This window comes from Seriola dumerili, unplaced genomic scaffold (assembly GCF_002260705.1).
Source record: "Seriola dumerili isolate Sdu_G_001 unplaced genomic scaffold, Sdu_1.0 BDQW01000169.1, whole genome shotgun sequence".
Classification (NCBI taxonomy): domain Eukaryota; kingdom Metazoa; phylum Chordata; class Actinopteri; order Carangiformes; family Carangidae; genus Seriola; species Seriola dumerili.
Genome location: NW_019174424.1, coordinates 3,946,989 through 3,962,581, shown reverse-complemented (window position 1 = coordinate 3,962,581; position 15,593 = coordinate 3,946,989). Strand labels below are relative to the sequence as shown.

The following is a 15,593-nucleotide window of genomic DNA, read 5'->3' as shown; positions in this document are numbered from 1 at the left end:
GCAAAATGAACTTGCCTTTTTCTTCTCCAGAATGAGCCCTGACAAAATCTTAATACCTCAGAGAACTAACAGTTAGTGTACTGTTAGCTTTGAATATGAATACTGTATGTGTGCCACACAGGCTAATGTGTGTCTCAGATGTGTGTTTCTTTTATTTTGAGACTAAGGGTGTAAAGGCGGAGATGATGATTTCAGATTCCTGGGAGAAAATTCCCAGGCCTGGAAGAGCCCATGGAAAGTAATCAAGTAGCAGAGTGATGTCATTCTGATGAAAGGCAGCCTGTCAGACAGTTGGCGACTATGGGTGCTCTTTGGCATGGGCCACAGCCTGCTATACACCAAAATATGACATCAAAGCAGGTACCAGGCCAGGCCATGAGGCTGGCACTGATCATTGTCTTCTTTGATTACAGTAGCCTCATCTTCCTGCAGAGGGGATAAAAGAAAACGGCTGCTTGGTGTTAAGAAAGTGTCAAAAATAATGAGGCACATACCATGCGTTAATGGTGTCCCAGTGGCTCAGTGGATTGAAGCGCATACCGTGTACTCACAACATTATGGGACGATGTCCCGGACAGGGATTAAGTCTAGTCCAAGACTACGATGCTTTTCAGTGAATTTTTCCAGTGAATTTTGCCTTTAGCCTCGGACTAGTCTTAATCCCTGTCTGAAAAGCTGGCACCAAAAGTCTTGAATGAACATCAGATTTATGCTGCATGCCAACAACTCTTTCTCCCTCATTTTTGTACTTTATAAAAAATAATGGTGATTCTCAACTCTTCCTACCTACACGCTTCAAAGTCTACACTCTCAAGAACAGTTTCAAATACAGCTCTCTCACATAATTGAATAATGAGCATGTTTTACAGCAGGGTGTGGACTTCAAAAGAATTTCCCCAGAGAGACTACCAGGTTAAAGGACAGAAAATGAATAATGTGTTGTGGTTCTACTGTCATGACCTGTAATAAGGACTTTTCCATGTCCTTTGGCAAATCTGTGGCATAAATAAACATTTCCGAGACAAAAGGCCTTGATTCTCCTTCTGTCTGTGTGGAGATGAGAATAGGCGCAGGGGAAGGAGGGCTGTCGCCTCTCTGATGATAATAATAGCAGGTCTGGTAATGGTAATTGGTCTCTGCTCCCTCCTCTGTCGCTACCTGGCAGAGGGCACTGCAAAGGGTGATTCAGGCACTAGGCATGAATGGAAAACTCCTGGAGGAAGGCCGCACACACTCACGCACTGGTACCTCCAAGACAGCCAGGTCCAACTCACTCATCCTCCTGTACACCAACACATTCCTACACGCATGTGGGCACGCACGCAAAAACATGCACGTACCCCCATCCTGACAGACGCAAAACATCCATCTTGCTTAGTGTGAGTGACGTGACAGAAGCGTTTACAGGCAACGGCAGCTATTTTGTGACCATCATTCAGATGAAAGTCTAACAACAAACAACTGACCTGTTAGCTGAACTATTTGGTTACCTCTTGGTGCCAGAGAGACCCCTAATGCAAGCTGTCCTATCTTGAAAGAGTTCATTTTTATCAGACAGGGCATCATCTGTAACCAATAGACGGCCTCCTCTTACGAAATGAGAGCCTGCTCGACAGATGTCTCCTGCCTCTCTTACTCTCTCTTTCTCCCCATTTACATCCACATCTTAGATGGCACCTCTTGACTTAAGTCAGGATCAAGGTTGTTTACTGGTTCTCTGGGTAATATCAGGAACATGTGGTGAGGGAACATGAAAGGAACTCTTACAGTGTGTTAACACCCAAAACCTCTGTACATGTTTGTTTTGGGGTTTTTAAACAATAGCTTCAACATGAAATTAAGGGGAGCCGCTTCCGGAGGTTTACCTCAGGGTGACACAGAAGAGAAGCTGGAGCGCAAAACGTTTTCACAAGAGAGGTAGCCTCAAATGTCAAAGCTCTCTAACACTACAGTCACATCCAATCAATCATTACAATAAAGAAATCTATATATTTGCGCTAAAAACATCCTTTTTTTGTGACTCCTCTCTATGACAAGAAATAAACAAAATCTGGTTCAGACTTTTTTTTGGAAAAATCTGGAGAGAAATGTTAGCCACAAGAGAAATTAAGAGTCATTACTACAATAAACACAAAACTTCTGAAGGTTTCAACAACTTTTCAACTAATTCGTAACACCTGAGTCTTATTCCATACATTTCCAGTTCCCTTTTCGTCCTGGCTTTTAGCAGATTTCCACACTTAAACACTTTGTGGCATAATACCACTAAGTCTCAGGCTTTGCTGATGCGACCTTCATGGGATTTAGTGCTGCGGGTGAGTCCCACAATCCCTAACCTGATATCATATGTTTTATGCTGGTGCTGTGTAGTTTACTGTGTAGGAGAGGGTGACAATTTAAAGGAATTTAAGGAAACTTTTCTATGAAATATAAAAGTTTTATAGATGTTGATCTCTCCTTTGTTCTTCCAATGAAGACCTCCACCTGTTTCTGATGATGTGAGCCAGAGCCTGTCCCTTTCAAGAGGCTGATCCCTCCTGATCTCTTTGATGTAACCTGACCTAACAGTTCCAACTAGCAGGATTTGATGATCACGGATGGACCCTCGACAACAGCATGTGCAAATCAAAACTAACAGGCACGGGGGAGACGGACGACGGGGATGTGTGAGCAGACCTGGCAGGCTGCGCAGACGGCGAGCCCTCACAGAGCTATGATGTGTCTAAACGCCAGGCAGGCAACGGTCACACGATCAATGCTGCCAGCCCAGACTTAAGCAGTAAAACCTGTGGATCTGTGAGGGCACATGCAACTGATCGGAGATGAAAGACAGGCTTTGACTTTCACAGGAGGCCTGGAGTTGGGGTGGGGGCTATGGGGGCTACGGGGGCACTTGTGAGGGACTGCCATTAGAACAGCTGGGTCATTTTCAAATGACCTAATTCTAGGATTAATCCATTCGGACTTGCATGGTTAAATTTGTGTCCATGCTACACCCAGACGATGGGAGGCAAAGAAAAAGAGGGAGAGAGAGCGAGAGAGAGAATTACCAGTGAAAGCCAGAAAGGCTTAGCACTCGGGAGTTCAAACAAGGTGCACCACAGTAGAGAACAAACCACCGTGCGCCAACAGTAGCAAAGCGAACCAGTGTTTCCAACTCTCGTCTCCAGTCACATACTGTTAGGTCATTTCAACACAGAATCCTCCACGTTCTCTCTCTCTGGATCTAACGCATTCAGATCCCCTCGAAGTGCGATCATCTGCAGCTCACACTTTTCACTCACTCACTCGGGTCAGAGGACGTTTCGACACACCGCTGGGGCATCTCTTCATGGTAGCGAGTGTGTCAGAGGCCAGTGTCCATCTGCGAGTGATTTAAGGGTTACATTTTTGGGGATGACGTGTGATAAAACAGGGAGGTATGGGTCAAAATGACTAGACTCAATCTGTGACAGAGCCTCTCCTCCTGGGCCCTCCCTACCACATGTTTTAATCTATACAAGCATCTGTTTGAAGTTCCCAATGGATACCATCAGTCCTGCTGGTGACTTCATATCCATCTTACCTGGCTCAGAAGAGTTCGACATCCTTTAGGCACACTGATTAACCACGGGGCTACAGTCAGTGAGAGGGTTTTTTTTTTTTTTTTCTCCTGAGATGACATGAAGCACTTTTACAGTAATGCTGTGGCTGAGTTTCTATCAATATTTCCAAACCTTATCACGTTTTTTTCCCCAACAAGTTACACAAAAGTAACCCAGCAATGTGTCGAACTAATATCTGACATCTATTTTCCATCTCAATAAAGGTGTGCTCGTGGTTTGTCACTCATAGCTGCCGTCACACGAGGAGACTCTCTCAAAAACTACACTGATGTCTGAAGAAACGTGGGTCAGCTCAGAACACCTGGCACGCTGGCAGCTCTCTCTAATCTTACTGCCACAAAGCTGATACAGCGTCAATCAATAAGCGACCTGAAGCTCGGGTTCACATCTGCGCTACTGTGACAAAAAGCTGAGTAAAATCCTCTTAAACTGATGTAACAGTGGTTTGCTGCTTTCATAAAAATGCACAAATAGACTATCGAACAGAAATGAGTATAAAAGTATGTATAAGTACTATCAAAATTTTTAATTTGACTTCAGAAATTCCTTGCAATGTCCATTCCTTTAAAGCTAAAACTGAATTACAGTGTCAGTCTTCTTCACATGTCACCAAAGCACCACCATGAAGCGCTACCTTGATGAATAATCACTATTGTTCTGTGGGCCAGACTCTTAACTTAAATGTGTCCTTAGAATGAGAGGTTTTTGGAGGGAAGCCTACCTCAACCATAACGAGGCATTCCTGTGTTAGAAAGCTGGCTTCCCATCAGGATGCTCTGCTTGACTTAAAATATACAGTAGACCAGGAAAGTTTGGAAGAGACTGAAGTGGGAGGGAGGAGGCGAGACTAGGGGGGAGAAAGACTGATGGTTGCTTTGATCTTTGGAGGCCTGTCTGGATTAAAAAAAAAAACAAAAAAAAAAAACAAGTGTCCAAATCTTTTTCTAAATCTGAAGAAAAACAGCACTCAAATAGTCAATAATAGGAGTGATTCTCAAAAACAGGTATGTGTGTTTTAAAGCTCGAGGATAATAGGCTACTCCTAACAATATCATACTTTTATTTACCTTAAAAAATAATAGGTTTCTCTTATTTAACCTGCTAAAGTCTCTTGAGATTCCTTGCCAAACATTTTTGGAACTCTGTAAGAGTTTTGATCATGTTTTGTTTTGTTTTTTTCCCCCACTTGATTTTCAGGCAAGTGTGTAACAAGATGCGTATTCTCACTTCATAAATTTGTGGTGGAATGGGAAATGGGCATTTCAAGGCCAATAAAAGCCACCACATCAAATAAAACATCGCGGATCAAAAGAACCAACGCATGGACATTTTTTTTCCCTCTATAAATTAAAAAGGGGGGTAGTCTGCCACGCTTGATCATGCCCTGAGTCCTGCCCCGCTCCTGCGATTGGCTGGACGGACACACAAGGGGGGAAAGTTTGAATAAAATACAAGAGCATGGCACGAGTGTTGTCGTTCAAGCTTGCGCGCTTGGTACAGCAGCGCTTGAGTTAGACTTGATAGATGGGCAAATAGCTGCAGCTGTAAGTTTGAAATATATCCAGCGAAGTCAGCGGATGACTGTGGTTGATCTCAGAGGACTTTTGATTTGAGTTGGCATTAAACTTCTGCGCCTCTGGGAGCGGACGGCAAGTGTTCTGGCGTCATTTGAAGGGTCGTTTCTTTATCGGCTCCATCTGTAAAAAAAAAAAAAAAAAAGAAAAAAAAAAGAAAAAAATCTGCGTCTCGGAGGAAGGACATCAAACCCAGGGATAAGATGACAGCGATCAGAATGGTTTCATCAGTGCTGCTGCTGGTGCTGATGCAGTCCGGAGCTCTTTGCGCACGGAGGTTCCGGGGTGGCCGCAACCCACAACCACGACGCGCAGCACCTCCTCCCACATACCGGGCCGACCGGGGTGACACCACGGAGAGCTTCCCTCTGGATTTCACCGCCGTGGAGGAGAACATGGATAACTTCATGACACAAGTCAAGAACCTGGCGCAGTCCCTGTACCCGTGCTCGGCACAGAAGCTCGACTACGACATGAAGCTGAACTTTTTGGAGAATACATCAGTCACCTGCAACGACGGAAGTCTCGCGGGGTATGTACCAACAGAGAGTAGCATTACAGTGCGATAGATCGTGATACCCATGCTACTGGATCACCGACAGGTCAAAGCAGGGTCAGCTGTGCAGCAGTGCACCCTGGAGCTGGTAGGAATTGTTATTTTTGCTTAAAGAGTTCTTCAGCAGGACGCACCACGTCCTGCTCGTCATCCTGCTACCCGAAGTAACCCACATGTATCTGGCCTGAGGACAGCAGTGCTCGGCTCAATAAACCTCAAAGTGTGCGGAAAAATATATTCGGGCTGTTTTGCTGCAAGTTTACCTTTTTTTTTTCTTTTGTAAGCGATCAATAAACATTAAAATTTTATACAGTAAAAGTAAATGTAGAAATAATAAATAAATAAATAAATTTGTAAACTTTCACAACATCAAAAAAGGACCATTTTCCAGGACAGAATAAGGTTCAGTTATGGTTCAGGATAAGATAGACAGCTGCTTTGCGTCAGCGAAGCGTGAAATTTGCGGATAGCCACATGGCCTATGCTTCATTTCCTTTGCTTCAAATTAGAATGCAGGATTTGCTCTGCAGAAAGTTCATATTTAAGTTTTCAGCCCCCCGCCCATCTCTCTCTGTCTGTCTGCCTCTCTCTCTCTCTCCCTCTGATGATCACATCCTCACTACCCCTATGAAAGATTTTTTTTGAGGTGAACATATGGATCACTGCTTGATCAACATTTGTTTACAATGACATCCACCATTGGCATTGTTGTTAAGCAGAAATCCATTTGGCAGTAAGAAAGCTTGCTGGAATTCTCTGCTAAAGAGGGATAAGCCATGGCACTAAAAGCATATTAACATCAGACAGACCCACTATCTCCTATTGTAGAATACATAAACAATGCTCAATCCTATAGACATTGTTCCATTCCATTTGGCAGCAGAGTCAAGTTGTGGTTTAAACTCTTAAATTCTTATATAAATAATACTGATAAGTGAGTTATGGGAGGAGGGGGTGAGTCAGAAGAAAGGCAGTTGTAAAAGGTGTATGTTTCATATTCATACATGTCTTTACATAATTGTCTTTAAGAGTCGAGTCCCAAGAACTGTGGATTTCACTTGTGTCTCAAACTGTCAGCGTATTATTCTGCATCATCATAATAAAGTTTTCCACCACAATGAAAGAACAATAGATAAATTGCATGAGCCCAATTTACTAGTAATATAGCCAGATTGAAAAGTGCCTTTTAATATGTTTATCATGGTGTGTGGTCATTACTATTTGCAGTGGCCACTAATATACAAACACTTTACTGTTAACATTGTCCATGTCATACCAGGAGACTTTGATGACCGTTGGCCATTGTGCATAGGAACTCATCTAGGACCAGTTCAGCAATGGCCAGACTTGACTGAAATGGGTTTTGATATACATATCTCTTTATGGATTTAGCATCCTAATTCCTGTTAAACCCCAGAGTGCATGGTAGAAAGAGATGTCCGTTAGCGTGGTAAAGCTCTTAGGTTTTTAGAGACGCAGCATGAGGAGTGCAGGGGACAGTTACTGGCAGATGGCCGTTTCATTCACTACTGTAGTTGTCAGTAGAGATACTAATCCATCAGCTACTAACAGTGTTCTCCAGAGAGGTATAGTCACAATTAGAGACAAACAAAGATGCAACGTGAAAAAAAAAAAAAAAAAAAATCATTCACTGGACAGGGAGGTGGAACTGTGTGATTCATCTTCTGGAGTTGCACTTGTTAGAGTGAGTGGGTTGATGCAGCGCCTTTCCCTCTTGGCTTGTCCAGCCTTGCCAAACCCATCTTTACTTTAACGTTTGGAAGTAGTAGCTGAGTAGAGTGCACGGTCTTCAGCCTACATCACTGACTTGCAGCTAACAATAACAATACAAGACATTTACTGCGGCCAAAGTGTGATTCAGTGTCTGAGAAAACAGCTCAGAGCTTCAGCCAGGTCTGTTTTCTTAAAAATCACTGAAATATTTTTGGCAATCTCTTGAGTTTAGTCATTGGTAAAGTTGGGTGGATACTCACTGAATAAAAAAAAAGAAAGACATCTTGCTGCATCACAGAAGGACTTTTGGAACACTTTGTTCCTGTGGCTAAAGCTACTTTACACACCAGAAATGTTTAATTTGCCTCATCTTCAATTAAAATGCTCTGCGGTGAAAATCCGGTTGAAAAACAGATGATGATGCATGTTCTGCAGCATGGGAGAATCAAGATAGTATTGCCCTCTTCTGGGCTGACAACATACAGCACACATCTCTTATAGTCTCACACGCATTAACTTCTTTTTACTCCATATAGCACAAAAATGTCACTTTATTTTACCCATGGTGCATTTAAGGGGCTTTATCTTGGGCAAATATGGGTGCAACTCAACAGCCAGTGTGTGTGTGTGTTGACATCTACACTGGCCAAATGAAGTTAGGTTATTTCTCTTGGGCAGGAGCCTTGATTTTCTTGTGTGTGAGGGAAAATCCTGAGGAACGATGAGCTCAGAGTGAAGAGCTCATGATGGTACATTGGCTATTCTTGCTACATTAAACACAAGGAATACCATCTACTGGCATCTAACAGGATAGGGGACGGGATGATGTTTATCTCCTGCCTGTTCACTAGATCAGTTTCACAAGTGCTGAAGATACACACAACATCATTGTTCTCCGCTGTGTCCTCACTGAATCTATGTTGGCAGAATTACATTTTTGCTGTTGTCTGTCACTTTTTTGAGATAGCAATCAACAACAGGATATCCTTGTTTAGATTAACAAGAAAAAAAAAAAGGATGATGTCAGGTGTGTTTTTGTTTCATGCTTGGATACCATCACTGATGGTAGAAACAGCCAGGGTATTACTTTCCAGCGTTTATCTCATATCTCTCTCTGAATAAGAAAGTACACCCTATCGAGATTGCGGAACGTGGCTGCATCTCGCTGTTGTTTAGATATATTGTTATGCAGGTAGTGTAAAATAAACCTTGAGAAATTTAGAATTGTATTCACATATTTCAATTATCTGCATGCACCTCAAACATAATTGACACGCCTGCTATAATGACTTGATTTCATATTGTTTGGTCTCTTGTAGGTACTACCTGAAAGAATCGCGAGGGAGCAGACGGTGGTTGATATTCTTAGAGGGTCAGTATTAAGGACTAATTTTACTAATTTCATTTAATCTCCATGTTAAGAAGAGATGAATAATTGTAGACAATTTGTGTGAGAAATTATCCATGTTTTGTTTTTTTGTGTATCTATCATTAGGTGGCTGGTACTGCTTCAACAAGGAGAACTGTGATAGCCGATATGACACCATGAGGAGACTGATGAGCTCATCCAAGTGGCCCCAAACTAAAACAGGTCAGCCTCAGCAAGTCTGAATAGTTCACTACACTCCCATCTGTGGCCTGTAGCAAAACCCTAACCCCCCACCCCACCCTCACGTGGTGAAAAGAGTACCCAGATCCTACTGTAATGTCTCAGAAATTAAAAGGATCTGACGTATCTGTGCTCATCTGGAGTGTTATTGAGATTGACACCCGGTCATATAGCTGTGGTGTGGGGCTACCTGGCGCCCATCGCTGTAGGAACAGAGACGCCTCCCTCTCTCATTGCAGTGTAATAACTGTAATCCATGTGGTAATGATGATGAGGAAGAAGAGGATGTGCCTGGGAGTGCCAGGATGGCTAATGATACATGTTCATCTGTCTCTGTAGGCACGGGGATCCTGTCTCCACTGCCTGAGGAAAACCCTCACTGGTGGAATGCCAACATGGTGTAAGTTGACTCGTGTTTTTGTGCTTATTGACACACAGTTTTTAATCATAGGCGGCAACTTTAACTGTACGTTGGTTGTGCAGGTTCATCCCTTACTGCTCCAGCGATGTGTGGAGTGGTGCTACAGCCAAAACAGAGCAAAGTAAGAAATGACTGAAAGATTAAATTTCATGTCTATCGTTATTGCTGAGTGCTATTTTACAACTCCACTCTCTTTGTCTTATGCGTAGACGGCTATGCCTTCATGGGCTCACTGATTATTCAGGAGGTTGTGAAGGACCTGCTGAACAAGGGTCTGGACAATGCCAAGGTCCTCCTATTAGCAGGAAGCAGGTATGTTATGATTTGAAATTCAAAATCTTCTACGTTTCATTCCCATATATTTATAGGTAACAATATGAAAATGTCATATTTCTGTGGAGCAGTGCGGGTGGTACTGGGGTCCTGCTGAACGTGGACCGGGTGGCAGAACAGCTGGAGGGACTCGGGCACACTGGGATACAAGTTCGTGGTCTGTCTGATTCTGGCTGGTTTCTGGACAACAAGCAGTACCACTGCACCGACTGTGTGGACACTGTCAGCTGTGCCCCCACAGAGACCATCAAGAGAGGCATCAAGTGAGGAAGCCAACGAATATTATCATAAAATGATAAAAGTCAAGATTTGTGGTTGTATTTTAGGCAGCTGATGAGATCATCAGGTTGCTAGTTTAGACATCATGTCCCATCTGTACTTTTTACCTGCCCTGTCAGGTACTGGGGAGGAGTGGTGCCAGAGAGGTGCAGGCAGGCCCATCAAGGAGAAGAGTGGAACTGTTTCTTTGGATATAGAGTGTTCCCGTCAATAAAAAGTGAGTCTGCAGTCTCGTTCAGTGCTGTGTAAAAATGCAAATACTGTACATGCTAAGGTTTTTGTGCTTCAACGACATATCTATATAAGCCAAAACCATCTGTGTGGTACATGTATAGCACACACATATGTACTATAATTTTAATCTTCCATTTGCCCTGCGCAGGTCCTGTGTTCGTGGTCCAATGGCTCTTTGATGAGGCCCAGCTGACAGTGGACAACATCCAGCTAACGGGTCAACCTGTGCAGGAAGGCCAGTGGCGTTACATCCAAAATCTTGGCATAGAACTGAGGAACACACTCAAAGATGTCCCGTAAGTTTATGTCTCTGAATTCTAGGAAGATAATTTAAGTAAGGTTTATTGCATGGATTCAGATTGATTTTTTTTTCTCCTAATTTCAGGGCTATGTTTGCTCCAGCGTGCCTATCTCATGAAGTCATCACCAGAAAGTGAGTATGATTTAATTTTCACATCTCCCTTTTCAGTGTATAATTATCAGGGGACATTAAACTTTGCGCTTAGGATGTTTTACCTGTGAGCTGACAGCGCCCCCTTGTGTTGTATTCTAGTTACTGGATTGACGTGCAGGTTAAAGGCACCTCCTTGCCCCGAGCGCTGCACTGCTGGGACCGGAGCCTCCACGACAACAGGAACAACAAAGCTCCTCCCAAAGGCTGCCCTGTACATTTGATCGACAGCTGCCCATGGCCACACTGCAACCCCACCTGCCCGACCATCCGAGACCAGTTCACAGGACAAGAGATGAATGTCATTCAGTTCCTCATGCACATGGGCTTTGATGTGCAGAAGATGGCTCAGCAGCAGGGCATGGACCCCAGCAAGCTACTGGGCATGCTCAGCAGCGGCAGCTAAAGGAACACACATACACTCAGCATCTCCAAGCTAAGCCCAAGCAGGGCTGTCTGGTCTCTCTGGCCAGTCTCCCATGCCTGATACCTCCAACTACCAATCCACCTTCACAACCCATTCTACCTATGGTCTATTCCCCTCTGACCTCCTGTTTACTTTAGTTCAAACCTCAGTCTTACAAAGGGGCTTAGATATTGTCCCACAATCCCTTTCCTCACAATACTGGTGACAGGTACAGGGGCAACATGCCACCTTGACAAGGCACAACTCTCTGCTACTCTCCATTTAAATTATCTTTTGCTTTGTAAAAGAAAAAAATATCACGAATGTAATCCAGTTTTAAGGATGCTCATTGATGTTTTGTTTTTTTTTATATAATTTTCATCCTTGCATATAGATTATATTTAGTCATTGTTAAAAAAAAAAAAAAAAAAAAAGCAAGAAAAAAGAAGAAAACACTACAATGACGTAAGGATGCTGTCTTTGTTAAGTAGTCACTATAGAGAATATAAGGGTATCATTTTCAAAACATTTCAAAACAGCTTTATAGTTCGGTTCTGCAAACATCTCAAACATCAAAAAAAAAAAAAGGGACGTATGAGAAGTTGAGAAAAGCACTGGATCAGAAAGGAAATTTTATATTTACCTCTAAAACAATGGCAAGAATGATAGAGAGAGACAAGTGATGCTAATACTCCTCTAATCAACTTAACACACACACATAGTAGGGCTACAGAAATTAAACCTACAAATATCAGATGTTATTCCTTACTAAAGAAATGAGAAGAAAAGAAAAGAAAAAGACAGACAATGCTCCACACAGTCTTTATATTATTGTTATCATGGGATAAACAGAAAAGGTCCCTTTAACTCATTCTGGAAAGAAATGGAAAAGTGGCATATTTTCAACAGCTGTGAAAATGCCATCCTGTCCGGTTGAGTCATGTTCTGAAACAGACTGTGGTGCTAAAGTGGACCTGGAAGCACTTTAGCGTCTATCAGTAGCTACACATACACCACAGTGCCATTACATATAGCCTATACCTCTTTCTCACAGGCCACATCATCACAAGAAGACTGTTCAATCAGTGGGTACATGCTCATGTTAGGTCACCTCAGTAGTTCAGCAATCTTCAGATCAATGCAATGAACATTTAAAGGGAGACAAATATTGTGTATTGTATTTTTTTTTTGTTTTGAGTATTTGTATAGGTTCTTTCAAGTGTTCACTATTGCAACTCCCTGCTTATATTTCAAAATAGAGATCACTTTTTAATATAATGACAATGTTGTATGTAATGATGTCTTTATAAATGATGTTTTTAAAGGACCTCTATTTCGCATCACACCAGAGAAGGAAAGGTATTACTAATTGTAATTTTATTCTGTAACATATTTTTTAACAGAAAAAAACTCAAGCTACATTGGTAATTTACATATTTATTTTGTTATGTAAATCATATTTATAAGTGCTATTTTCACAGAGAAGTGATTCTTTGTAAATTGTAAATACATTGCTGTTTTTTCTCTTTGTGTTGATTGCATGTCTTTGTATCAGACCTAAAAGAAAAGACACATTACATATACTACAAGGTAATGCTGTGCAGTCTTGTTATTATTGTTATGATTATGCCTATTACTATTATTATCACTATCAACACCATAAGTAAAAGTAGCAGTAATAGAAGTACAGTGTTGGTATTTACACAATTCTCATTTCTATTTTACAGTCACAGTACAAAAGGCTTTAGCAAGAGGTAAGTTCACCAGCTCCCTCAGGCTGCCATCACAGTCTGTCGCTATTTTGACACATCTGATCATGGATATGAGGCTTAGTGTATGCACACTGACTATCAAGGGTTTTTTAACACCTTGTATTTTAGCAGTTTCTGTTAAATCTCAAGCAAAATAGTCAATCCCCTAAAATGAGAAAATATTTCAGATTAGGTAAAGTAAATTGAGAAATGTTTTGAGTTTTCATTTAACTGCAATTGACTCATAACTAATAGGAAAGGAACTGATATTCTCAAACTTAAAACAATCAGTCTACAATATTTTTTCCAGTTCTGCAGCACAAAAGGTGACATATTTACTAGCTAAAGCTTCTCTGCGCTGTGTAAAAGGTCACTTTGTCATGCTGTGACCCTTATTCAGCCGTGTCTTTTTGTTTGATACACTCACTGTCTTTATGATAATTGACTGCTGTTATTTATCCATGAGCTTTTACAATTTGACTTTCAATCACCTATTCGCACATACACTCACACGTCGATAAAAGGCATGCGATTAGTGCACGTCCTGCTCTACCTCCTGAGTCACGGCCATCTTTACACACAATCATCAACTTCTGATTTTGTTGCAGGTTCAAGTATGCTGTTGTCTCAGTTTGGGCCACTTTAGCAATTTACCTGTAAACTTATGTGTCATGAGAATTTTTTTCACCAATAATGAATAATTTTTTGTAGTCTTTCATCACAAATTAAAACCTTATACCTAAAAAAAATCTACATTTCAGACCCTACTGGCACTAATTTACGGCAGGTGAACTACAACATTAAAAGAATACTCCACTGATTTAGCTGTGATGTTGTCAGACTTACCTTGAACAAGGATAAAAAAATGGATAGAAACAGAATATTACATATTTTGCATTCAATATTCCTCGCATTCTTCCTCTTTGTCAAAACATGGCACAAACATTACCCACCATGCAACTTGACCCCTGGTGGCTTGGTTGGAGATTTGGGTGTGCTAACATTAGAAGTAGCTAATGTAGCCTGCTCCCACTAGCCTCAAGCTGAGAAGAGGAGTGAAGCTCTTCTCTGTCTAACTCCACACACCTACATTCTTTTCATTTTCAAATTTATAATCTGCAGCTACAAAAGGCTCAATACAAATGTTTTCACATCATGCAGACTTTGATTTTTAAAATTGGTGGAGTACCCCTTGAAGAACATAAAGGCAATGCCTGATTGTAACTATATTTATTGGACAAATATGTTATCTACAGCAGACAATTAAAGTCATCTAATTAGTAAGGGTAATCTAGGCCATTTCCAATAAATTACAAAGATAGAAAAGTTTTTTATAACTGTTCTGTATTTCTATATATTTTTTCATAATAGGATATTTACAAAAATGTACTGCAAAGGATTTAGACAATATAGTCTTAATATGATATGTTCAAAAACTTCAGAAATCATTTGACATGACTTCAAAAACTATTCTAGTAGGTAGTTTTCTGTAAGAACCACCTTGCACACTGTAAATCAAAAATCATGGCATACTACTATCACAGGTTCAAGTATTTTAAGTAACTGCTAATCAATTTCCACTTCCCTCTCACATGTATAGCTCAAATCTGTCATCACTTGTGTATAATCATCCATCTGGACCTGTATGTAATTTCTGTCTCTAATGGGAGTCTAAGACTGCCCCCCCCTGTCATTACACTGCATATAAATGCCAGTTTCTTACTGAGGGTAGCTCTGACTCAGCCTCTCTGGGTGCTCCCTAGAAATACGACTCCCATGCTGCCTGCCACATGTAGCCTCCCACCCCTCTGTGGAATATAGACCCCCTATTTATAGACCTGGCGAGGCTTGTAACCCTGGGCTCGGCACAAACTTTCATTTAAACAGTCACCCATAGCAATCCAAAGAGAGCACACTGACACACACAAGACACATAGGGAGTGGGAGGGTGTGTGCTTGTGTGAGCAAGAAAGAGTGGGAGACCAAATCCAAGAAGCATAGGCAGACAGAAACAGCAAGACAAAGAGCAAGAGACAGAGCCAACAGTTTGAGTGATCTTCACAGACAGTTAAGGGCCTACAGTAAAGAAATTACAAGGATCGAATCATGGAGTAACGGGACTTGGCTGACAGGACAACAAACTAGTCCACCTGTTCAGCGCCGAGAGCTATTGTTGGAAGATTGATCTCTGCATATGACTTACAGAGGAAAGCTTATTGGACAAGCCCTTACTTCACTTTAAACTTTGGATGCATTGGACAACTTGGTGATTGAAGAAAGAAAGCAAGGAAAAACCGAGATTTCTGAGGACATACACCCCAGCTTTGAGTAAGACCAGGATCATACTCTTATTCTCTAACACAACTAAAAAAGGACAGAAACCAGTTTCATATAATTTATAGAAAAAAAGATACTATATGCATAGTTTATAGACTTGTGCAGCCAAGTTGTGACATTTACTTAAAACAAAACTTGCCAATCAAAAAGGTAAAGGTCTTACTAAATGTCCTTTACAATTAAAAACTACAGTACAAACTTATACATAACAGTGTATAAATGTAACTTAGGCCCAGTGCTGTAATTACAAAGCAAGTCCAGGGTAAAATTATAAGGGAGGAAGGAAAGGGTGAGGTCTGTGAC

The 15,593-nt window shown here is 41.5% G+C and overlaps 1 protein-coding gene across 1 annotated transcript; it reads left to right on the top strand.

Annotated features, from left to right (window-relative positions):
* The first annotated feature begins 5,382 nt into the window (after positions 1–5,382).
* Positions 5,383–11,406, top strand: LOC111227227 (palmitoleoyl-protein carboxylesterase notum1a). The gene is made up of 11 exons (XM_022752660.1): positions 5,383–5,711; positions 8,789–8,841; positions 8,965–9,060; positions 9,418–9,478; positions 9,562–9,620; positions 9,709–9,811; positions 9,904–10,095; positions 10,231–10,328; positions 10,494–10,641; positions 10,731–10,778; positions 10,899–11,406. Exons 1-11 carry the CDS (start codon positions 5,383–5,385, stop codon positions 11,200–11,202), a joined length of 1,491 nt encoding a protein of 496 aa, XP_022608381.1. The 3' UTR covers positions 11,203–11,406.
* The last annotated feature ends 4,187 nt before the right edge of the window (positions 11,407–15,593 follow it).

What these genes read in the sequence shown, in the direction of transcription:
- LOC111227227 (XM_022752660.1), top strand. Translation starts at nt 5,383, where the DNA reads ATGACAGCGATCAGAATGGTTTCATCAGTGCTGCTGCTGGTGCTGATG. An exon ending in CTCCTATTAGCAGGAAGCAG is followed by an intron (nt 9,812 to 9,903) that starts GTATGTTATGAT and finishes TCTGTGGAGCAG; the next exon opens with TGCGGGTGGTACTGGGGTCC. An exon ending in AGTGTTCCCGTCAATAAAAA is followed by an intron (nt 10,329 to 10,493) that starts GTGAGTCTGCAG and finishes TGCCCTGCGCAG; the next exon opens with GTCCTGTGTTCGTGGTCCAA.